The sequence below is a fragment of the Notolepis coatsorum genome (genome assembly GCF_963971535.1).
Source record: "Notolepis coatsorum genome assembly, chromosome: 15".
NCBI classification, from domain to species: Eukaryota; Metazoa; Chordata; class Actinopteri; order Aulopiformes; family Paralepididae; genus Notolepis; species Notolepis coatsorum.
The window spans coordinates 5,324,848-5,349,536 of NC_140179.1; the positions used below are offsets into that span (position 1 = coordinate 5,324,848).

General features: G+C 45.5%; 1 protein-coding gene across 1 annotated transcript in view; it reads right to left on the bottom strand.

The window, feature by feature from the left end:
• Positions 1-24,689, bottom strand: part of LOC311241929 (1-phosphatidylinositol 4,5-bisphosphate phosphodiesterase delta-3-A-like) — a 64,840-nt gene that overhangs the window by 12,963 nt on the left and 27,188 nt on the right. The window contains exons 3-9 of the mRNA XM_084330882.1: positions 21,415-21,643; positions 19,045-19,174; positions 16,806-17,031; positions 15,644-15,845; positions 4,931-5,075; positions 1,279-1,431; positions 733-876 (exon numbers count right to left, since the gene is read on the bottom strand). Of these exons, the coding sequence (XP_084187008.1) occupies positions 733-876; positions 1,279-1,431; positions 4,931-5,075; positions 15,644-15,845; positions 16,806-17,031; positions 19,045-19,174; positions 21,415-21,643 (1,229 nt within the window). The remainder of the gene's footprint in view (positions 1-732; positions 877-1,278; positions 1,432-4,930; positions 5,076-15,643; positions 15,846-16,805; positions 17,032-19,044; positions 19,175-21,414; positions 21,644-24,689) is intronic.

Here is a 24,689-nt window from a genome sequence, read left to right on the forward strand (position 1 = left end):
TGCCGTGACCTAGACAAGATGGTAGTGGTAGTAAGCCTGTCAGAAGCGTAGTAAGCCTAATATCAGCAATAATGATTGTTTTACACTTAAAAGTGCCTAGAATTTGTGCTGAACTTGGCTCACCCTCCGGTCGATTCCCTTAAAGTGTCCAGAACTTGTGCTGAACTTGTGCTTAGGGCTGTACCGAATGTCTTTGTTTTTATTGTTACATTCGAAGCTTCTATTGAAGTTTTCGAATGAAGCTTCGAATGTCTGTCGTCATATTTTATATTCTAATCATAAAAAATATTTATTAAAAAGAAATTCTAAAAAGAATCCTCAATTTGAATAAAGTGATTAATCGGATTCAATTAGTATTTTTTTTTTTTATTAAATCAACTTTCTGAATATAACTTGTCAGTTTCGTCAACATAAATAATCCAATAAGGGCACGGTTGGTACGAAAGTGATGGTGACGTCTTAATGGACCACCGAGCGCCAAGCGGATGCAGATAGGCTACATCATTTATGATAAATGTTTTATTTAAATTTCTATGACAAGTCATATACTGCAACTGTGAAGAAAACCCCCATTGGTTTAAACAGACTGAATAGACATAATTTTTATTTAATAAAAAAAAATGTATACAAATTCAAATGTTGATTTAGAATTCGAATGTCAACGTTATGAATGAAGCTTCGAAGCTTCAAACTATTCGGTACAGCCGCCCTACTTGTGCTGAACCTGCTCACCCTGCTTTCGGCTCCCGTCCTGGGTGTTCTCTCCGTGCGGCCGGCCTCCTCCTCTGAGGAGCTGAGGTCAGAGGAGCTGGAGCCTCCCCCCCCCTCCTCCACGCACTCCTTCTTCCCCTTCAACAGGATCCTCCCCATCAGGGCCTGGACAGACAGACAGACAGACAGACAGACAGACAGACAGACAGGCAGACAGACAGGCAGACAGACAGACAGACAGGCAGACAGGCAGACAGACAGACAGACAGGCAGGCAGACAGACAGACAGACAGACAGACAGACAGACAGACAGACAGACAGACAGACAGACAGACAGACAGACAGACAGACAGGCAGGCAGACAGACAGACAGACAGACAGACAGACAGACAGACAGACAGACAGACAGACAGACAGACAGACACACACACACACACACACACACACACACAATTGGTATTATTAAAGGCGAGGAATAATCGACCGAAATAACGTTTCCGAACTTTCTTTAAAGGAGTTTCTACAATATGAATGTGTAGTATGTAGTATTCCTGGTCCCTACTGTACCTCTGGAGAGGGCAGGATGTGGGCCTGCTGGCCGTTGAGGGGTCTGGTGAGCAGCTTCTCCCCCAGGACGGAGCGCAGCTGTCGGGCCATCACCGCCTGCTGCTCCATGGAGCAGTGGTTCTCCAGAGAGAGGATGAGAGGGTAGGGAGATGCCTGGGGGAGGAGGGGGGAGAGGAGGAAGAGGAGGGGGGAGAGGAGGGGGGTGAGGAAGAGAAGGGGGGGATGAGGGGGGAGAGGAGGAAGAGGAGGGGGGAGAGGAGGGGGGAGAGGAAGAGGAGGGGGGTGAGGAAGAGAAGGGGGGGATGAGGGGGGAGAGGAAGAGGAGGAAGAGGAGGGGGAAAGGAGGAAGAGGAGATGAGGAAGAGGAGGGAGGAGGAAAGAGGAGGGAGATGAGGAAGAGGAGGAGAGGAGGAAGAGGAGGGAGAGCAGGAAGATGGGGGGAGGAGGAAGAGGGACAGGAGGAAGAGGAGGCAGAGGAGGGAAATGAGGAAGAAGAAGGAGAGGAGGAAGATTAGGGAGAGGAGGAAGAGGACGGAGAGTTAACAGGTCAGACCCTTTAGCTCAGCTGGTTAACAGATCAGACCCTTTAGCTCAGCTGGTTAACAGATCTCAGCTGGTTAACAGATCTCAGCTGGTTAACAGGTCAGACCCTTTAGCTCAGCTGGTTAACAGATCTCAGTTGGTTAACAGGTCTGACCCTTTAGCTCAGCTGGTTAACAGGTCTGACCCTTTAGCTCAGCTGGTTAACAGATCTCAGCTGGTTAACAGATCTCAGCTGGTTAACAGGTCAGACCCTTTAGCTCAGCTGGTTAACAGGTCAGACCCTTTAGCTCAGCTGGTTAACAGGTCTGACCCTTTAGCTCAGCTGGTTAACAGGTCTGACCCTTTAGCTCAGCTGGTTAACAGGTCTGACCCTTTAGCTCAGCTTGTTAACAGGTCTGACCCTTTAGCTCAGCTGGTTAACAGATCTGACCCTTTAGCTCAGCTGGTTAACAGGTCTGACCCTTTAGCTCAGCTGGTTAACAGGTCTGACCCTTTAGCTCAGCTGGTTAACAGGTCTGACCCTTTAGCTCAGCTGGTTAACAGATCTGACCCTTTAGCTCAGCTGGTTAACAGGTCTGACCCTTTAGCTCAGCTGGTTAACAGGTCTGACCCTTTAGCTCAGCTGGTTAACAGGTCTGACCCTTTAGCTCAGCTGGTTAACAGGTCTGACCCTCTAGCTCAGCTGGTTAACAGGTCTGACCCTTTAGCTCAGCTGGTTAACAGGTCTGACCCTTTAGCTCAGCTGGTTAACAGGTCAGACCCTTTAGCTCAGCTGGTTAACAGGTCAGACCCTTTAGCTCAGCTGGTTAACAGGTCAGACCCTTTAGCTCAGCTGGTTAACAGGTCAGACCCTTTAGCTCAGCTGGTTAACAGGTCTGACCCTTTAGCTCAGCTGGTTAACAGGTCTGACCCTTTAGCTCAGCTGGTTAACAGGTCTGACCCTTTAGCTCAGCTGGTTAACAGGTCTGACCCTTTAGCTCAGCTGGTTAACAGATCAGACCCTTTAGCTCAGCTGGTTAACAGATCTCAGCTGGTTAACAGATCTCAGCTGGTTAACAGGTCAAACCCTTTAGCTCAGCTGGTTAACAGATCTCAGCTGGTTAACAGATCTCAGCTGGTTAACAGGTCTCAGCTGGTTAACAGGTCTGACCCTTTAGCTCAGCTGGTTAACAGGTCTGACCCTTTAGCTCAGCTGGTTAACAGGTCTGACCCTTTAGCTCAGCTGGTTAGTGCAGCTGCCTGTGGATCCTATGGTCCCAGGTTCAAATCCACTCGGTTACAGTGACAATGTCAACTCTTCCTCATTGGTGAAATAGATCTACTGCGGTGGTTATCAAACTACGGGTTGCGACCCAAAGTGGGGTCGTGGGTAGATGACAGTTTTGACAAATGACAATACTCTTTTTGTATATACTGTATTTGTTGTTCTGGCAACATATTTTGGCTAAATATGCCTCGTTTCATAAATGTGTATTGATAACATAGTGCTGTAATTAAATGTTCTAATAAATATGCATGATCAAGTTCAACAACGTGTGCTTTTATTTTGATATTCCATAATTTCATGTTGAAATTAAGCAATACATTGAGTGTGGGGTTGCCAAAATAAATTCTAAATAAAATGGGGGCGTTGTGGTATAAAAAAGTTTGAGAACCCCTGTTCTGCTGTATCCTCAGTACGACATACCTGTGTATGTCGAACCAAAAAATAATGTTCCTGTAGGGTTGCATGTTGTGTGTTCACAGTCTGTCACCTTGAAGGCATACTGTGTTGTTGTTGTTTTGTTTATTTCTTTTTTTTGTGAAATTTCTTTTATTTAATTTTTTTTTCAATTTTTTTTGACATGACATAAAACTAGACACACAAACATTAAAAGTAAAAATCCACAATAAATCATAGGACTATGATAGTCCAGTATTTAAATCAAAATAAATGTAGATTAAAGGATATATACATAATAATTACGATACACTACAATACATACAAATGCTCTTGCTAGCTCTTCTGCACCCCTCCTTTCTCCTTCCCCCCCCCCCCTCAGGACCCCCTTCGACAATAACCACCATTTCGTTCAACACCAAGGATTACAAATTCAAATGCTGTGCTTTATCTTCTCCACCATATCTGACCAAATTGCTATGTTGTTGTTGTTGTTGTTGTTGTTGTTGTTGTTGTGTGTTCAGAGTCTCTCCTTGAAGGTGTCCTGTGTGTTCAGTCTGTCTCCTTGAAGGTGTCCTGTGTGTTCAGTCTGTCTCCTTGAAGGTGTCCTGTGTGTTCAGTCTGTCTCCTTGAAGGTGTCCTGTGTGTTCAGTCTGTCTCCTTGAAGGTGTCCTGTGTGTTCAGTCTGTCTCCTTGAAGGTGTCCTGTGTGTTCAGTCTCTCACCTTGAAGGTGTCCTGTGTGTTCAGTCTGTCTCCTTGAAGGTGTCCTGTGTGTTCAGTCTGTCTCCTTGAAGGTGTCCTGTGTGTTCAGAGTCTCACCTTGAAGGTGTCCTGTGTGTTCAGAGTCTCACCTTGAAGGTGTCCTGTGTGTTCAGTCTGTCTCCTTGAAGGTGTCCTGTGTGTTCAGTCTCTCACCTTGAAGGTGTCCTGTGTGTTCAGAGTCTCACCTTGAAGGTGTCCTGTGTGTTCAGAGTCTCACCTTGAAGGTGTCCTGTGTGTTCAGAGTCTCACCTTGAAGGTGTCCTGTGTGTTCAGTCTCTCACCTTGAAGGTGTCCTGTGTGTTCAGTCTCTCACCTTGAAGGTGTCCTGTGTGTTCAGTCTCTCACCTTGAAGGTGTCCTGTGTGTTCAGTCTCTCACCTTGAAGGTGTCCTGTGTGTTCAGTCTCTCACCTTGAAGGTGTCCTGTTGACACTTTTAAACGTGGACTCAAGACCTACCTTTTTAGAAAGGCATTTTTTAGTTTTTATGTGTTTTTTTTTTTTTTTATATATCTATTTTAATTTTATTCTTTTAACTCTGTAGCACTCTGAGATTCTCAGGAATGTAGGGTGCGTTACAAATGAAATGTATTATTATTATTATTATTATTATTATTATTATTATTATTATTATTATTATTATTATTATTATTATTATTATTATTATTACTGTGTGTTCAGTCTCTCACCTTGAAGGCGTACTCGTTGATGATCTGCAGGACCTCCAGGAAGGGCACCTTGGAGGTGAGCGTGTGCCCGTGGTAGATGACTGGCTCCCCCTTGTCTCCGTCCCAGCAGTCCAGCTCCACGCAGCGGCAGCCGTGGCTCAGGGCTCTGGGGGCGAGACGGAGGATAATAATCACTGATGTCACATACAATGCCATTAGGAATTAATTTCCTTCTTTTTTTATTTATATTCTACAAAAACAGATTTTTTTTTAAAGTATTAATAAAAAAAACAGAAAGGATTATGAATAAATAAATAAATACATGAATACATAAATACATAATTATATAAATACATATGCATACATACATGTACTGTATACATACACACCCCACCCAACCAAAGGATATATGGTTATATTATCGTATAGCTTACGCTCTGCTCGTAGTGGAACCTTATCCCTTTCAATCTAATTCTGAATAAAATTGTACACAAAGATTTACACACCCATCCGCCTGGCCACACCCACATCTGCTCTTCTACATAAGTGGGGATGTGGCCATACTAACAGCTCCTTCCCTATTTTCACCACCGACAAGTGTCTGTATACACCACTTGAGTTTAGTGACGAAATAGTTGTTGGAAAGGAGCTACGTGGACATTGTATCTTATTTTTCTCTCTCTCGCCAATTTACGAGAAAAGCTAAGTCGTAGGGCGGCGAGCTGCAGGGGCGAACGGCCAGGCTTTGAGGTTGTGCTGGAGCCGGACGAGAGTTCTCTTGCCTTGTCTCCATTTCCGATGGAGATTCAGGATCATATGGAGGGGGCGAGAGCGCTCTTGTTCGATGCCCCAGTGGAGACGTATCATTCTCCCCCTCGGGGTGTGGCAGGGAGTGTTGCGTCTCCTTGGGGTCCCTTGTTCTCCGGTGTTGGGTTAGAACCTCCGACCCTGAGACAAGATGCCCAGCTATCTGCCGCGTCAGATGGTGGCGCCCGACATGGCAGCCTCCCGTACCTGAGGGACGCGAGTGACGTGGAAGGAGGTACGCAAGGGGAGTTGCTTGCCTTGTTCCCCGAGATCATGGCGGCCGCAGCAGCCGCTGATGGCGTGGCGTTGCCGCAGCCTCTGCCAGCACCTGTTCCTGATGACATGATAGGTAATCTCTGGCAACGTCGTCCTGTGAGAGAGACGGGCGTTGTCTGCCCATTCTTCCCATCAATGGAGGCCTACGTGAAACAGGGACAGGTAATCTCCCGCATCACTGGCCTTACCCCCGCCTACGTGCCAGTCACGCGGTGGTGCTCCAACCCCATTTCCCCCGACCCGATGCCACCGGTGATGGCCGAAAGAAGCAACGCCGGCAGAGGACCGCGACCGTTGCCTCCGCCACCACCGTCGCGGCTACTGGACCTTCGGCGAAGAAGGCCAGGAGTGGAGGGACTGCCTCGTCCGCCGCAGCCAACCGCCCCACGCCCGGAGGTGACGGTAGGGATCGACGTGACCAGGCTCCCCAGAACCATTCCTCCGGGCCGGCTCCCCGTGGGGGCAAGCACCGCGCTGCACACGGCAGGCGCCGCTAGTGACTCCCCTGTTTGCCCTTGTCCCCTTCCCCTCCCCAACATATAATTTTTTGTTACTAAATAAAAGGTCCCTCCTGGTGGGGGACTGTTTTTTGTTACAAACTGTGTGTTTATTCACTATATATATATTGGGGATACGATGTATAAACCCTCACCTACCTGTGGGGTTGTGTGTTTGCTTAGAGAGTAAGACAGTTTCTTGTAAATTGTTCTGGTCGCTATATATATGTGTGCTTAGCAAGGCCTGTGGCTAGCACTTGGTCGAAAGACTTGTCTTCCCTCATCATGAAGAAGACTGTGTTCTTCTTGCAATAGTAAGAGTGAACTTTACCTTTTTTATCTGAGGGGGTTGTGTGTATTCTGTTACATTTGGGAAACATGGCATAGAGTCCACAACCTGGTTAGAGTGTTAGCCTACAGAAGTAATCATATATGTAGCTTGTACCGAGGTCTTTGACCCTCTCTTTAAACGTCTGTGTTTTTCTTTACTTGGTGAAGTACATAAACACGGGTGACGTGTTCGCACATGAGCCTAAAGCCTTGTATGTAAAACCTGTTCGCAAACGAGTTTATCGTCTGTGGCTGGCGTGCAGATGGTTGAGCTTATCCTAGTGGATATACGCTTTTCATGTAGCATGCTAGGTAAACTGGTATCATCGCTGCTTGTTTGTTTTCATCGTATCCGGGGTGTGGGGTCATGAGGGGGTGAACTGATAAACCCTGCCCCCCTTTTTTCTGATTGGCCAGGGGGTTGGACCTCCTGCCTTTCGGTCTTCCTGTCATGCTGTTGGGTCAGCGCGTCACAGGGTAGGGAGAGGGGGGGGGGGAGTTCCCTGGTCCGATGCCATATTTGGGCAGGTGGGTCACGGAATTCCCCCCGCCATAGAGTACGTCACTGGGCGCGTTTCTAGTGGTCGTGAGACTTCCGTGAGTTATTTTCAGGCACCATGTTGTGGACCGCTGTTATTGTCAAGATTGGGTTATGCGGTGCGTGAGAACTTTGTTGTATGTATTGAGCTTTTGGTCACGTAGCTCTTTTCAATTATTACTCACGTGGGAGGTCTCTCTGGGGGTTCCCTGTCTCCTCTTTATACAGAGCAGGTTTAACAGGGGTGTTTTCCCTCAGACGCGTCATATGGGACCCATATCTGTGTCTCTTGGCCAGCTTCCTGCCGCTCGACCCAGGCGGCTTGGAGGGAACGTTATCTGGGTTCTTATTAGAATTACCATTGATGTGTTTTGGGTCTCGACGTGTACATAGTGCTGGCCCTGGGTGCTTCTGTGTGGAACCACGCATGGGCTGGCGCGCCTTGGTTGCTCATCATGGAAACAGTGTTTTTTATGGAGCAACTAGGATGGAGATTTATCTCTTCCGAGCGCCAGTGTACTAGGTTAGTCTCTACGAATTCTCGTTCATCTCTGGGGGGAGATGGCGGAATAGATCAAAGCATTGGCGGAGGGGTCTCACGCCCATGGGGTGGGCCACCAGGCGCGGTGCATTCATGTTCTGACCCTCTTGGTGGCGCCCTCTGTGATGTTTTAGATTGACACGCGTACCTACCCCTCTTAGGACTGGGGATGGTGGCGTGATTAGGACGCAGGACTGGTTCTGGTCGTGCCGGACCAGGTTGGTTAACCCGTTGTCCGCCGGGGCGCAGATATGCTGTTCTGGTACCCTGAAGGACTTTGTGCTTTTTCGGGGGGAAAATGCCGGGTTGGCCCGGGCGTTGCAGGGTTTGATGTTATGGAGGTGTGTTCGCGGTTATGTCACAGCGTGTTATCCTTCACTGTTGCTTGGTCCATATTGTGTTGTACCTTGCGCTGTGCTAAGGAGCCTGGTCCTTCTCCATTCTTTTTCGCCCCTCTCTTCCCCTGCTTGGCAGGGCTGGGAGGGGGCTGTCGAGGTGGTTCTTTTGTACCCCTCTGGCATCCCTGTGTACGTCCCGGTCCGCCGGGCCCAGGTCCGGACTCGTTCTTGTCGACCTGTTGGCCTGGGTTAACCCCTTCTTGAGAACTGAAACACTTGTACTGCTGTATAGCCGGTGTATACCCGCAGTTGTGTTTTCTGAGTTTTTCTTGGGGGGGGTTAAGGGAACAACCGCCTACTGTTAAACTAATCATAGGGAGGTGGTTGGTTCCCCGGTGTGTTGATAGCGGAGTCGACTCTCGGGTTAGGCCGGGCTTGACCCCGTCTGCCTGCAAGTGTGCCCCCGCACTTTTCATGATGTCTGCCAATCATGTCAGCCTTCTCTGCCTCTGCCTCTCTAGGGGGTCGGGGTTTTTGTGGAGGCTGCGACATGGTGCACAGCATACCGAATGCCCCTTCCGCCGGGGTGCTGTTTCAGTAGACCCCTTGCTCCGGGCACAGGTCGAGTTATGCTTTTGACCTGTTGCCAGGATTGAGGGATCAACCTCTTTGGGGGTTGTCTCCCCGGTGCGCTGTCTGGTCCCACAGTGTTGTGGGGGTGTAGCCTCTGTGGAGTGCTTCAGGGCGGCGTGCTGTAGGGGGGAAGGGCCTGCTCTTGGATGGGCCCTGTCCGATACGCTGGCGATGTGGGGGGTGGTGTCACTAGTGACCGTCTGGTGGGGTCTCGATGCTGCGGCATCGTTGGCCTCACCAGGCCCCCTTTCCGGGGGGTCCTGACCCTCAGGCTGTTCCTGGGACTGGGTCCTCCTTCGCGCTCCGCTGCTACGGCCTTGCCACGGGGTTGGGTTCTTGACCTTGACCCTGTGATGTTAGGGGTTGTAACGGGTTTTTTTTCCCTTCCCGTTCGTTCCCTAGTGGCATGTGGGATGCACGCCTGAGTAGTCGCGGGTTCTTCTGTGTGAAGGTAAGTCCCACGGTCGGCTCACCCTGTGCGTTTGAGTTGCTAAACCCTCTTCGCACAGTCGGATCCGATTCCCTCCCGTCCCCCTCTAGGGGGGTCCGGGGGCTCGGGTCCTCCCCGGTTCTGATGGTTGTGGCCTCAGCGGGTACATTTGTCGAGCTTCCGCTCTGCTCAGCTCCTGTGTTCCACTACGAGCAGAGCGTAAGCTATACGATAATATAACATACGGTTATCCTATAACCATAGTTATATGAGTATAGCGAGCGCTCTGCTCGGACTCACTGAGGACCCCGTGGTCTTCGCCTTCGGTGGTGAAAGACTTGGGAAGGAACTGTTAGTATGGCCACGTCCCCACTTATGTAGAGGAGCGGATGTGGGTGTGGCCAGGCGGATGGGTGTGTACATGTGGAGAAATTTTATTCAGAATTAGATTGAAAGGGATAAGGTTCCACTATGAGCAGAGCGCTCGCTATACTCATATAACTATGGTTATAGGATAACCGTATGTTCCATTGTATCTGTAATGTATCCTTCAAATTCTCTCGCTGGGCCATTTTGAGTGAGTCTCGGATGTGTGTATATAAAAAAAAAAGTTTAAAAAAGATTTTTCTTTTTTTCTTTTTTGTGATATTTTTTTTTGCACTACCTATCTTTGTGAAAATGGCTTCTTAGCTCTGGTCCAGCTGAAGACAAAGCAGAGGAACAGATTGGACATTGAGCATGACCTCAGAGTTGCGTTGTCTACCATTACCCCAGACTCTTGTCAGGAGCAAACAACATCCCCAGTTATCCCATTAGTTCCCTGGGATGTTAAGCTAAGAAGTCTACTAAGAAGGATATATTATTTATTATTATTATTATTATTCTTTTATTTCATTGTGTTTTTAGCCCTAGTTGCACTTTTGTTGCAACCCCAGTTATCCCATTAGTTCCCCCAAACTTACTGTAGTTCTGTTATGTTAAGCTAAGAAGTCTGCTATGAAGCATAATTATTTATTATTATTTTATTTCATTGTTTTTTTTAGCCCTAGTTGCACTTTTGTTGCACTTTTTTGTGTTTATTTCATGTTTTAACAGTGCATGAAAGATTGTGTATTACTGCAATTTTTTTTTTTATATATAAATCATAGTGGTTCAAAAATTTGGGTCGCGACTTAATGACTAAGGAAAATGTTGGGTCCAGAGGCTACACACCAGTTGAGAACCACTGGCTTAAAGGACCACTCCGCTGATTTTCGACTTTATCTCTAGTATAGGACCTCCCAGAGTCTTAAGTGTAGGACACCTTGCCTCAGGGAACAGCACATGAACACAGTTGTTTTTTTGTTTATTTTTGTTTCTTGTTCATCTCTGTGTAACAAGATACACATTTAAATGTAGGATTATATTCAAAATAGTGCTGTCAGGTGATAATTTTTTTTTATCTAATTAATTACAGGATTTGTAATTAATTAATCTAATTAATCGCATAACCATTTTAGGCCTGATATTCTATATTCTATAATCATATTTCAAATAGCATGTGTCCGGATGGCAGAATTCAGTACTGTATCTATCTACAAAACCTTCTGTTTAATCATCTTCCATTTATTCATTTGCTTAGATTTTTCAGGTCTGGTCAATTTTAGCATAGTGTTATTCACAGTCAAAGATAAAAAAAGAAAAAAAAGAATTGAATTGATATTCTCATTTGGTTCATTACAATTTACTCAAGCCTAGTAACAGACACAGTATTTCTGACAATGGGAATACATTCCCTGAGATCCATAGATGTCCCTAGAATCAGATACCAAGAACATGCAAATACCAAAACATCAGACAATCTAAAAAATTAAGGAGATTTAAATATATTTTAAATAATAATAATATAAACATTTTAAATAATAAAAGAAAACAGAGGTAATAATTATTTTAAAACAATTACATATTGTGGTGACCTGATTGGTCACCAAGGTTCTAAACTGACCCATAGACACTAGAGTGTCTAGTTTCAGAGTTTCCTGCAGGGAAATTTCATGAGGTAGGGGCAGAGAGGTCATTAGCAGATCTACCAAGTTCAGTACAGACTCTAGACACTCTAAGTGTAAGACAATCACTGGATCAAGTTCGGCACAAACTCTAGACACTGAGTGTAAGACAATCACTGGATCAAGTTCAGTACAAACTCTAGACACTAAGTGAAAGACAATCACTGGATCGTGTACGACAGGGTCCAGTGGTCCATTCCAATAAAGAAGTCATATAATTTGGACAGTCTCTAATTATGGCTTCATAAAGAATCCAATTCAATTTACGTCTCTCTGCCTTCCCTATCTGCACAGGGCTCCCCCACCAGAAGGGGGCGCTGCGTAATCTCTCTCCAATAGGTGGACACCATTTACAAAGTGCATGATGCTCCACAGCTTGTTCATGATCTTGTCCACCAGATGGCCCTACATGGCTATAAATCAAATGTTTGTTGGTGGCTAAACAGACCTCTTTTTGTTCTGAGATCAAGGATTCACCATTTCTAATCTCTGTAGGCAGGGCAATTGTGGTTCTGGTCTACTTAGTAGAAAACGAATAGTTGAATCAGTCTTCTTATCAGTTTTGGATTATGGTGATGTAATTTATAGGCATGCTGCGGCATCAACTCTTAAACCCCTGGATTCTGCATATCACTCAGCTCTTAGGTTTATTACTGGTGACTGGTATGATACTCACCATTGTGTCCTGTATGATAGGGTGGGTTGGCCTTCTTACAAAAAGGAGCAACAAACACTGGTATTTATTTATTTTTAAAGCCCTGTTTATATCTCTTCACTGTTAGATTGGAATTTTGGAACCTATTCAACTCGATCGAATGACTGGATGGTTCGTAGGGTCCCTCAAGTTTGTTCTGATCTAGGCAAGTCAGCTTTTTCCTTTGATGCCTCTAACTCATGGAATGTCCTCCAACTCTCTCTGAAATTGGAGGTTCTCCCTTCCCTTGGTTTGTTTAAACGTATGATTTCAGACCATTGTGTGACTACCTGTAACTGTTTTAGCTGATCTTTTAAAATTATTTTTAAAGTTTTTTATTTTTACTCTGGTGTTTAATTTTCTGTAAATATCGCTTGTATTATGTACTGTTTACATTGTACAATCGTCGTTTCTGTAAATGAGGGAAACCTTACAAGTGGCCCATTCAGCCGAACACACAACTGCCTCTTTGAACTGCTGCGGTCAGGCACCTTTGACATTCACTCTAAACACTACACCATACTTTAATCTATTTATTAGAAAAATATTTGCACTACATCGATACCAAATTTTTGCATTTTAAAAAAAGGTTGCATTTTGTACCTCATTGGTTGTAATCATCTAGAGTTACATCCAAGTCAGAATAACTTTTCTTAACCCTTTACCGGCCAAGTAACAATTTTTGGCCACTTCCCCATACAATATAATTAGCCAGGTGGGAGAGGGGGGGATCTTTAATCTATGAAAAAAACGTCTTCCAGGCAATCAGCACGCGTCTATGCTTTAAGCAAGTGGCTTGTCCTTCCGCATTCCCGTTTTGCGCTCTGATTGGCCACGCACGTTTCTGGTCATGTGACATGTGCGCCAATCGTGGGACGGCAAGTTCTGCGCCTATTTCCGGGTCTAACAGCCTGCAAACTACCTAACGCCTAGTTTATCACTGGTTAAGCTTAGCCGACTCTTTCGCAGTTGGTTAAGGTTAGAGTTTGGAATCAGGGCAGGCGTTCTATCGCCATGCTCTAAGACGAACTCTAACCTTAACCAACTTCGAAAGAGCGCCTAAGCTTAACCGTCTAAAAACTTGCCGTCCCACGATTGGCGCACATGTCACATGACCAGAAACGTGTGTGGCCAATCAGAGCGCAAAACGGGAACGCGGAAGGACAAGCCACTTGCTTAAAGTATAGAAGCAATCAGCACAGGTCAGGCTATGACACAGATATTGTCACCATCCCATCTGACCAATCAGGATAGACCCTGGGGATCTGCAACTTCCTTCTTTTCACCACAGCAAAAAAATGCTAATTTTTGCACCTGCTTCTACTCTTCAAAATCCATTATTTCCTCAACAAGTCATGGTGAGTTGATAACATTTACTCATTTTTGCAGTTGAACAATCATTGTAAAGGATGGGATAGGTGTTTTTGGCATAGGATTAGTGAAATCAGGATTTGTTGTTAGCTAAAAAGTGGTGAAGCCATAAACGGTCATATGCCCCTTCAGGTGAAGTGACATAGTGTCCATTTTTAGACATATGCCCGATGCATCTAGTCAGTCACACTTAGGGTATTACTTCTACCCTGTAGTACCCTGTAGTGCTGTAGTGCCATGTAGTACCCTGTAGTACCATGTAGTGCCATGTAGTACCCTGTATTGCCATGTAGTACCCTGTAGTACCATGTATTGCCATGTAGTACCATGTAGTACCCTGTAGTACCATGTAGTACCCTGTAGTACCCTGTAGTACCATGTAGTACCATGTAGTATCATGTAGTACCCTGTAGTACCCTGTAGTACCATGTATTATGTTATGAATGTCATGTTTCATAGATATGCCCCCTAAGGAAGAATATGCCCCATAGCCCCCACATTTCTTAGGGGTACTGGTCGAGGGCCTGTTTACAGACACTTGGGTTAACCTTAATTTACAGGGGGGAAATCTTTATTTATTTTTTTCGAAACATTTTAGATAACTTTTGAAATAGCACCAAAATAACATTCTAGGGTTGAAATTGTGAATTTCCAAGTATTTCAAGAAGTGACCGGTAAAGGGTTAAAGGGGAACTATTTTACTATTTACTTCACTATTTGGGCAATTTTACACAATTCCTGTGAGTTTATGGAACACATCTGTAAGTTTTTTTTCAAAAAAATGCATTGTTTTGTATTATCAAGTACTCAAAAACAGCATTTTTCTACCTCAAATTTTTTTGCCGTTTTGAGGCTGGGCTCCGCCCATACTCGGAATGCGTTTTGAGTGACAGAGAGAGACATTGACGCGCAGGGGCCAAGCGGTCTCTCTTAATGAGTAATACAGGTGGCTGGCAGTTGGCTACAAGCATAGATGCATAGCTGGTGTAACGGGGAAGCCCGTGGGTATGTCCACAGTCACGGAAACAGGTGTGTTGACGAGTGACTGTGGCAGTGCGGGCTGGTAAATTAAACTCACTTCCCCATAACAGGGTTAACAGACGCATAGGTACGGTAGTTAGGAGTGAATTCACTTCTTAGTGCAGCGGCCTGTGTCGTCGCCCGCGGACGCGGGAGCCCCCTGTTCGACTCCCCCTCGGGACATTCTCATTTAACATCAAACACAACGCAGACCCAGTATGATCCGTCACACTGGCAGTTGGCTACAAGCATAGATGGGGCGGGCGTTATTATGCAGATGAGAAACCTCTGACGTCACAGATACGCTAAATTTCAGATGACTCACTTGAGTGAGGGACAATATTGTGAGATGAGAATTGGAAGAATGCACCAAATTGAGAATTAGAGACATAGATCCTATTAATATAAATCCACATAGCTAGAAAATAATGCTAGACACTGGAAAAGGCCATTTATAAGATAGTTCCCCTTTAAGCCAAGTTTCACTTAAAATCTGGATATCTGGGTTAGACTGCATGACAGTACAAGTAAGTGGGCTGAATAGAGACTCTGAAGTGGTGTCAAAATGTATAACATGATTAACCTCTTCACCCAGAAAAGTGGCCATCCTCTTGAACTTGAGGACTGCATACTTTCTTTGCAAAGCTTAGCTTTATACTTATAGCACATGCATGAGCCTGGTCTCTTTTGAAAGATAACATTCTGAAGTTACTAAAGCAAAAAAGGAAAATCACTTTTAGTGCTAATTAAATAGAGTAACAGAGGTCTGAACTTGAGTTGAACTTGAACTTGTGTACTCAAATTTTTCTGTAGCAGTTGCAATAAAAAATATATATATTAAAAATAATAGGTATAAGCTGGAAATCACTGCGGTTCCATAGCCTGAAGTCTTATGTAGTACAGGTCCAAATCTGATAGAAATCCATTCAGAAATGGGTCTTTGAGAGACGTCAGAGTAAAACCGGCGGGGGGAAAAGATAGTTAAGAGGTTAATAACAGAAGGCTGCATTTAGTATTATAACTACGTTTAGTGTAACAGCCTAACTTATGAACATGGGACCTGGTAGTGATTCGAACAGTGATTTGAGTGCCATTTGTGACCGGTTACATTTGTTTATTTGTTTATTTATGGAACCCCATTAGTCTACACCCCCATGGGTGAAAGACTATTCTTCCTGGGGTCCTAAAACATGGCCTAAACATGGTCCAGGTACCTGATGTAGGGCTCGATGCTGCTGTCTCCCGTGAGCTGGTCCTTGGTCAGGTAGGTGTTGTGTGACGAGGAGATGAAGTAGTGAGCCATGGGCCGGCTCATGTCCTGGTAGACCCTGCCGTGCTCCGGGTCAAACAGGCAGTTCTCTTTGGACAGCATGTACATGGTGAAGCCGTTTGGTGTCATGAACTGGTTCTTCTGGGCTGTACCGGGCAAAAAAACCACAGACACAACCATTGGCAGAGGAAGCAACTACGAGTCGGACAAGAATAATTATATCAGTTTCATCTCTGCATCATGTCTCAGTAGCCCCAGAGAGAGGTCCAGGTGCATGCTAGCCTAGCTTAGCACAAGGACTGGAGGAAGTGGGGAGCAGCTAGCCTAGCTTAGCACAAGGACTGGAGGAAGTGGGGAGCAGCTAGCCTAGCTTAGCACAAGGACTGGAGGAAGTGGGGAGCAGCTAGCCTAGCTTAGCACAAGGACTGGAGGAAGTGGGGAGCAGCTAGCCTAGCTTAGCACAAGGACTGGAGGAAGTAGGGAGCAGCTAGCCTAGCTTAGCACAATGAGTGGAGGCAGTAGGGAGCTGTTAGCTTAGCACAGGACTGGAGGCAGTAGGGAGCAGCTAGCCTAGCTTAGCACAAGGACTGGAGGAAGTAGGGAGCAGCTAGCCCAGCTTAGCACAATGAGTGGAGGCAGTAGGGAGCTGTTAGCCTAGCTTAGCACAATGAGTGGAGGCAGTAGGGAGCAGCTAGCCTAGCTTAGCACAATGAGTGGAGGCAGTAGGGAGCTGTTAGCCTAGCTTAGCACAATGAGTGGAGGCAGTAGGGAGCAGCTAGCCTAGCTTAGCACAAGGACTGGAGGCAGAAGGGAGAAGCTAGCCTCACCTGGGAGGCTCAATTTAAAAGACCATAACGGGGGTGAGTAAGCCAATGGGATGCACCCACTTGCTACATCCTGTACTGCATCTTCTATGGTGAAGTCCTCCACCATTACTTACAACTGTACTACAAATACTGCCCTTCGGCCAAGTCAAGCACTTGGTTTGTTGGCTTGACCAGTAGCGCTCCCTGCCATGTTGCTAAAGCCCAGGACTCAAGGATCAAGACCGGGTCGAGCCCAAAGGAGAGGAAGCATGGTTTGACACCTGTCGAGGTTAGCATTACCCCATTCGTTGAGCTCGTAGGTGAGGATGAGGCTCTGCGCGTGGACGAGCGAGGCGTCCTCCCCCTGCTCCTTCAGGAAGTCCCTCAGGTCCACCGTGGAGAGCACACAGCTGTTGGCCGAGTATCGCACGAACACGGCGTCCAGCTCGGGCCTGCGCAGCAACTCCCTGCAGAACATCTCAATCTCCCCGTGGTCCAACCGGCCGTCCGCTGACCGGTCACATTTCTGAGGGGCGGGTAAGAGATGGAGGGAGTTGGGGAGACAGAGAAAAAAGGGATGAGAGAAAGAGAAAGGGAGAGCATGAGTGGCAGGAAAAGGAGTGGGCACAAAGGGAAAGAGAGAGAGGGGGGGAAAGGGGCAGAGCAACAGAGATGAGAGAGAGAGAGAAGAGAGAGAGAGAGAGAGAGAGAGAGAGAGAGAGAGAGAGAGAGAGAGAGAGAGAGAGAGAGAGAGAGAGAGAGAGAGAGAGAGAGAGAGAGAGAGAGAGAGAGAGACCTTTCAGCACCACCACACACCTCCACTAGGGGTGGCTTCTGGGGTGGTCACCGGCCACCCTGGCCACTCCTTACAATCCGCTAGAGCTGATGGGCAAATTAAAGTTGGACACTCAACCTTGAAATTGAACATGCTGGACAAAATGGCAGTCTGGTAATCCGGAGGTTGCCGGTTCGATTCCCGCTCCCCCCGGGCAGTGTGTCATTTGAAAATCCAAGTTAAAACCATATATATATGGGGCGGCTAGGTGGTGTAGTGGGCAAGGCGCTTGCCACCAATGCAGGAGACGCTGGGTTCGAGCCCAGCTCTCCGCATTGCTATCAGCTTGGCTGGTCGTTCATACTAACACAATTGGCAGTGTTAGGGGTGGGAAAGCTGATGGGTGGGGATCGGACGTTGTGGACAGCGACTCCTACAGGTCGGTTGGTGCGCCTGCGCAGCAGAATCAGGAAGCGACGGGGGGCGGCGTGTCCCTCCCACGCAGACCCCCGCCGCTGAGAGATCGCGCTGTACAGGTGAAAAGATGCGACGGCTGCTTCCTCGAGTACCGGAGGGGACACGTGATGCAAGGCTTCGTCCTCACTGCAGCCGACCAGTGGGAGGCATGGTCTAACAACGTTCGAGACAGGGGAGGGTAGAATTGGACGATACGAAATTGGGATGGGAGAAAAATAGAAAAATGGGAGAAAAAAGTAGAAAAAAAGAAAAAAAACATATATATATATTTGAAGCGCATCGTGATTCTGGGGGGCGGGGTTGTGTAGCATGTGAACTGACGCAATGACACGAAGCAGAGCATTCACTGTGACGTCTCACGGAAAGGTTTAGTAGCTTAGAGCCTTGTGAGACGAGAAGAGGTCTCACCTGGAAGAGGTTGTGAGCGTACTGTTCACTGATGATGATGATGAAGATGAAGAGGACTCACCTGGAAGAGGTTGTGAGCGTACTGTTCACTGATGATGATGATGAAGATGAAGAGGTCTCACTGTTCACTGATGATGATGATGATGATGATGATGATGATGATGATGATGATGATGATGAGGTCTCACTGTTCACTGATGATGATGAAGAAGTCTCACCTGGAAGAGGTTGTGTGCGTACTGTTCACTGATGATGATGATGATGATGATGAAGTCTCACTGTTCACTGATGATGATGATGATGATGATGATGATGATGATGATGATGATGAAGAGGACTCACCTGGAAGAGGTTGTGTGCGTACTGTTCACTGATGATGATGATGATGATGATGAAGTCTCACTGTTCACTGATGATGATGATGATGATGATGATGATGGTGATGATGATGATGATGATGATGATGATGATGAAGAGGACTCACCTGGAAGAGGTTGTGAGCGTACTGTTCACTGATGATGATGATGATGATGATGATGATGATGATGATGATGAAGAGGACTCACCTGGAAGAGGTTGTGAGCGTACTGTTCACTGATGATGATGATGATGATGATGATGATGATGATGAAGAGGACTCACCTGGAAGAGGTTGTGAGCGTACTGTTCACTGATGATGATGAAGATGATGATGATGATGAAGAGGACTCACTGTTCACTGATGATGATGATGATGAAGAGGACTCACCTGGAAGAGGTTGTGAGCGTACTGTTCACTGATGATGATGATGATGATGATGAAGAGGACTCACCTGGAAGAGGTTGTGAGCGTACTGTTCACTGATGATGATGATGATGATGATGATGAAGAGGACTCACCTGGAAGAGGTTGTGAGCGTACTGTTCACTGATGTCCACGTTGACCATCTGCAGCAGGGTCTGGACCTCCTCGTAGCTCATCTTGCCGTCTTGGTTCTGGTCGGCCCGACTCAGGTAGGCATGGATCCAGGTGACGCACACAGTGAAGGACGATGCAGTGAGATCAAATATACAGTGAAATACTCTCTCTATCTATATATCTATCTATCTATCTATCTATCTATCTATCTATCTATCTATCTATCTATCTATCTATCTATCTATCTATCTATCTATCTATCTATCTATCTATCTATCTATCTCTCTCTCTCTCTCTCTCTCTCTCTCTCTCTATCTATCTATCTATCTATCTATCTATCTATCTATCTATCTATCTATCTATCTATCTATCTACCTACCTACCTACCTACCTACCTATCTATCTATCTATCTATCTATCTATCTATCTATCTATCTATCTATCTATCTATCTATCTATCTATCTATCTATCTATCTATCTATCTATCTATCTATCTATCTATCTATCTATCTATCTATCTATCTATCTATCTATCTACCTACCTACCTACCTACCTACCTACCTACCTACCTATCTCTCTCTCTCTCTCTCTCTCTCTCTCTCTCTCTCTCTCTCTCTCTCTCTCTCTCTCTCTCTCTCTCTCTCTGTATCTATCTATAAAGAAAGCTAGACACTTTTTTGCTTTTTTCTTTACATGTAGGAATGCACAGATACAGATACTGGTATCAGATATTGGGCCGATATTATGCTAAAACAGGGTCAATCTGTAACCAAGTTTCTCCAATACTAAAATATCATAGAGCCGTGTTCAACATGTGCGAAATCAAAGCAAAAGACCATGATTTTCTGCATTTCTGGTACAAAAAGGCATGCAAGATGTCTCGAATGGAAACATGGATTCAATTGAAATCATTTTGACCTCTAACTAATGCCAATGGTCTAAATCCACACTGATCAATTAGTAGTAACAGATCGCATCAGTAAGGTACTCAATATCGGACAACGGTATCATTAAGTATCGTTAGTATATTTTTATCATTGAAAACCTCAACGTAGAAAACAGGACGGGTTCTAACAATCCCTGATTTTAAATGGTATTTCTGGTCCTTCTCACTGAGACCCCTGATAAACTGGTTTGATCCCGAAATTGCCGTGTCGTGGCGTGTCTTAGAGGAAGCAACAGTCTATCCACAAAGACTACAAGATATAATATACAAGGTTATTACATTATCTGGTTTTATTACATTTTAAAGTCCTTCAAAAGGAAAAGGTTATTACATCATCTGGTTTTATTAAATTTGAAAGTCCTTCAAAAGGAAAAGGTTATTACATTATCCGGTGTTATTATATTTCAAAGGCATTCTAAAGGAAAATGTTATTACATTTCCTCATGTTACACACCTTTAAATAAAATTTATTTTTGTTATATTATATTATATTATATATTATATGTATATTATTATTATTATTATTATTATTATTATTATTATTATTATTATTATTATTATTATTATTATTATTATTATTATTATTATTATTATTATTATCATCATTATTATTAAAAATGTTTTTTTTATCAGAGCATCCCTGCTTAAACTCAAACCTCCATATCCTCTGTTTCGTCTCTAAGCTGTCTCCGTTGCTCTGTAGTGTCCACCATGTTGTCACTGTGAACGTACTGTGTTTGTCCATGTTCTGTGTTTGTCCATGTTCTGTGTTTGTCCACGTTCTGTGTTTGTCCACGTTCTGTGTTTGTCCATGTTCTGTGTTTGTCCATGTTCTGTGTTTGTCCATGTTCTGTGTTTGTCCACGTTCTGTGTTTGTCCACGTTCTGTGTTTGTCCACGTTCTGTGTTTGTCCACGTTCTGTGTTTGTCCATGTTCTGTGTTTGTCCACGTTCTGTGTTTGTCCACGTTCTGTGTTTGTCCACGTTCTGTGTTTGTCCACGTTCTGTGTTTGTCCATGTTCTGTAATGCAATGTCTGTAAAGTGCTTTGAGATACCATTATGTGAGGCGCTATATAAAATAAATGTATTATTGTTATTATTATTATATGCGTGTTCTTTTTGAGCATATTGGTCGAGCTTATGTGTCTGTCTGTCTGTCTAATGTCTAATGTATTTTGTGTTGTTTGTGGTGTCATTGTTATTTTGGTATTTTTGTATTTTTACTTTTTATTTTTATTTAGTATTATTAGTCTAGAGTTATATATAACACATCTTATTCTCTTATTCATTTATCATTATTATTATTACTATTGTTGGTGTGTCATTATTGATATTGTTGATGTTGTGTTTTTGTTTTGTGGAAGTAAAAAATAAAAACATTTGATAAAATAAAAAGAGGATATTGGTCGAGCTTCTCCTTCTGCGTCATGTTGTCCAGCCTCCCTGCCAGGGTGCGCAGGCCCCGGGCCCAGCGCCGCGCCTCCTCCTCGCTCTGGCAGCGCAGGTCCAGGCTCTTGCGGGGCCCCTTGAAGACCACCGTGAGACACTGGCCCTCGGGCACCGAACCCGCCAGGCGCCGGAGAGTCTCGGACTGGCACCCCTCGCGCACGCACTCCACCTCCGTCACCAAGACTGTGGGGGGGGGGGGGGGGGGGGGGGAGAGATTATGGATATATGGTGAGAGGAGAGAGAGGAAGAGAGAAGAGAGAGAGAGAGAGAGAGAGAGAGAGAGAGAGAGAGAGAGAGAGAGAGAGAGAGAGAGAGAAAGAAATTATGGATAGATGGTGAGAGAGAGAGGAAGAGAGAGAGAGTGAGAGAGAGCGAGTGAGGTTATGGATAGATGGTGAGAGGAGAGAGAGGAAGAGAGAGGAAGAGAGAGAGAGAGAGAGAGAGAGAGAGAGAGAGAGAGAGAGAGAGATAGAGAGAGAGAAAGAAATTATGGATAGATGGTGAGAGAGAGAGGAAGAGAGAGAGTGAGAGAGAGAGAGTGAGGTTATGGATAGATGGTGAGAGGAGAGAGAGGAAGAGAGAGAGAGTGAGAGAGAGAGTGAGATTATGGATAGATGGTGAGAGGAGAGAGGAAGAGAGAGAGAGAATGGATAGATGGTGAGAGAGAGAGAGGGGGACAGTGAGTGACAGCCACCTGACACACATTTATGCTGTAATATTTGATGTTTTATGTTTTGATGATATTTTATGATGGTATTTCTATGTACTTTGACATTGATATCTGTTTTCTAATTCATATTTAATGTTAATATTAATCATTTGCTTTGGCAACAGGTACAAGTTACGTCATGCCAATAAAGCCATTAGAATTTAATTTAATTGAGAGGGAGAGAGAGAGAGAGAGAGAGAGAGAGAGAGAGAAGAGAGAGAGAGAGAGAGAGGGAGAGAGAGAGAGGGGAAGAGAAAGGATGGATAGATGGTGAGAGGAGATAGAGGAAGAGAAAGGGGAGGAGAGGGAAGGGGGAGAGGAAAGGGAGAGAGACAGGACAGATAGATGGTAAGAGGAGAGAGAGCGGGAGGAAAGGGGGAGACATGGGGAGAGAAAGGAAGAGAGAGAGGAAGGTTGGCAGAGCACACATGGTCCTTCCCAGCGACGCCCTGCTTCACATATTGTTCCACACATTCACTACAAAATGCACTATAAAATAATGATATTAAAACTATCCCAACAAAAATGACACGTCATAAGAGGGGGGTCTCCTTTTGTTCCTCTAGCAACAAGAAGAGTTGGATTTGGAGATATTCAAACATTTGGTTTGGCACAGCAGCCGAGGACAACAAGTTGAAATAATTATGTGAAGTATCACAGCAGCTCCTTCTTTTCGTGTAGGTCGACATCGGGGTCATGAGATTCAGATAGAAAACGGCAACGCGGCCATCATTACTGACTACCGCCGTATCAAACCTGTTGTAAAACAGACTTAGCTCATTAGCCCGGTCCACATCTCCATCCACTCCGCTTCCCCCCGCCGGTTTAATGCCGGTTACGGTCTGCATTCCAGTGCACACTTGTTTGATGTCATTGTTCTCCAGTTGGCCCTCCAACTTCCTCCTGTATTTCTCTTCGCCCTGTCTGAGGTTGCTTTTCAGAAGCCCCTGAACTCGTTTGACCTCCTCCCTGTTACCTGCGTTGAAAGCCCTCTTGTTTTCGTTCAGTAGGGCTTTGATGTCCTCAGTGACCCATGGTTTATTGTTAGGGTAGCAGGTAACAGTCCTAGATGGAACATTGGAGTCCACACAAAAGTTGACGTAGTCTGTGATGCACTCTGTGAGCCCATCAATGCGGCCATCATTACATACTGACTAGGGGTGTAACGGTACACAAAAACCACGGATCGGTACGTACCTCAGTTTTGAAGTCACGGTTCGGTACGGGTTTTCGGTACAGTGGGGGAAAGTTTGGCTTTCCATGTTCCACTCAGACAGGGGTGATGTAGTGTGCAGTAACTAATTGTACTTGTAGGGCGGTCAACGAATATTCCCTATTGAAATTAATAATCGACTCAAAAAAAAAAGAAGTACAGGCGGTCGCTCCTGTTTAACTGAGGACCCAGGCGGTCGCTCCTGTCCAATATATTGTACGACGATTTTCGACATTGCAGCTTGGTTGTTTACTGACCACCACTAGGGCGGCGCCGGTGCTGCTTCTGAGGTGTTGGCCGCAGACCCTGCAGATCCAATCCATCACTGTCCCAGAGCAGCAGCAGAGGCAGCGCCATGAGGTGTTGGGTCAGTGGGCAAAAGGGATTGAGATATAATCCACATTTCTCCGTTAATCGAATAGAGAAAGTGGATGAAAAGGCAGGGGAAAACGCATATCTTTGCCTTGATTTCTATCACGTCACACGTGGCTTTTAGTAATGGATTTTAGCACTGGGGTAATTCTCAATACACCACCTCCACCATACCAGCTAACCCTAACTACACCACCTCCACCATACCAGCTAACCCTAACTACACCACCTCCATCATACCAGCTAACCCTAACTACACCACCCTATCATACCAGCTAACCCTAACTACACCACCCCATCATACCAGCTAACCCTAACTACACCACCCTATCATACCACCTAACCCTAACTACACCACCTATCATACCAGCTAACCCTAACTACACCACCTCCATCACACCAGCTAACCCTAACTACACCACCTCCATCATACCAGCTAACCCTAACTACACCACCTCCATCACACCAGCTAACCCTAACTACACCACCCTATCACACCAGCTAACCCTAACTACACCACCTCCATCATACCAGCTAACCCTAACTACACCACCTCCATCACACCAGCTAACCCTAACTACACCACCCTATCACACCAGCTAACCCTAACTACACCACCCTATCACACCAGCTAACCCTAACTACACCACCCTATCACACCAGCTAACCCTAACTACACCACCCTATCACACCAGCTAACCCTAACTACACCACCCTATCACACCAGCTAACCCTAACTACACCACCTCCATCATACCAGCTAACCCTAACTACACCACCTCCATCACACCAGCTAACCCTAACTACACCACCCTATCACATCAGCTAACCCTAACTACACCACCCTATCACATCAGCTAACCCTAACTACACCACCCTATCACATCAGCTAACCCTAACTACACCACCCTATCACATCAACTAACCCTAACTAC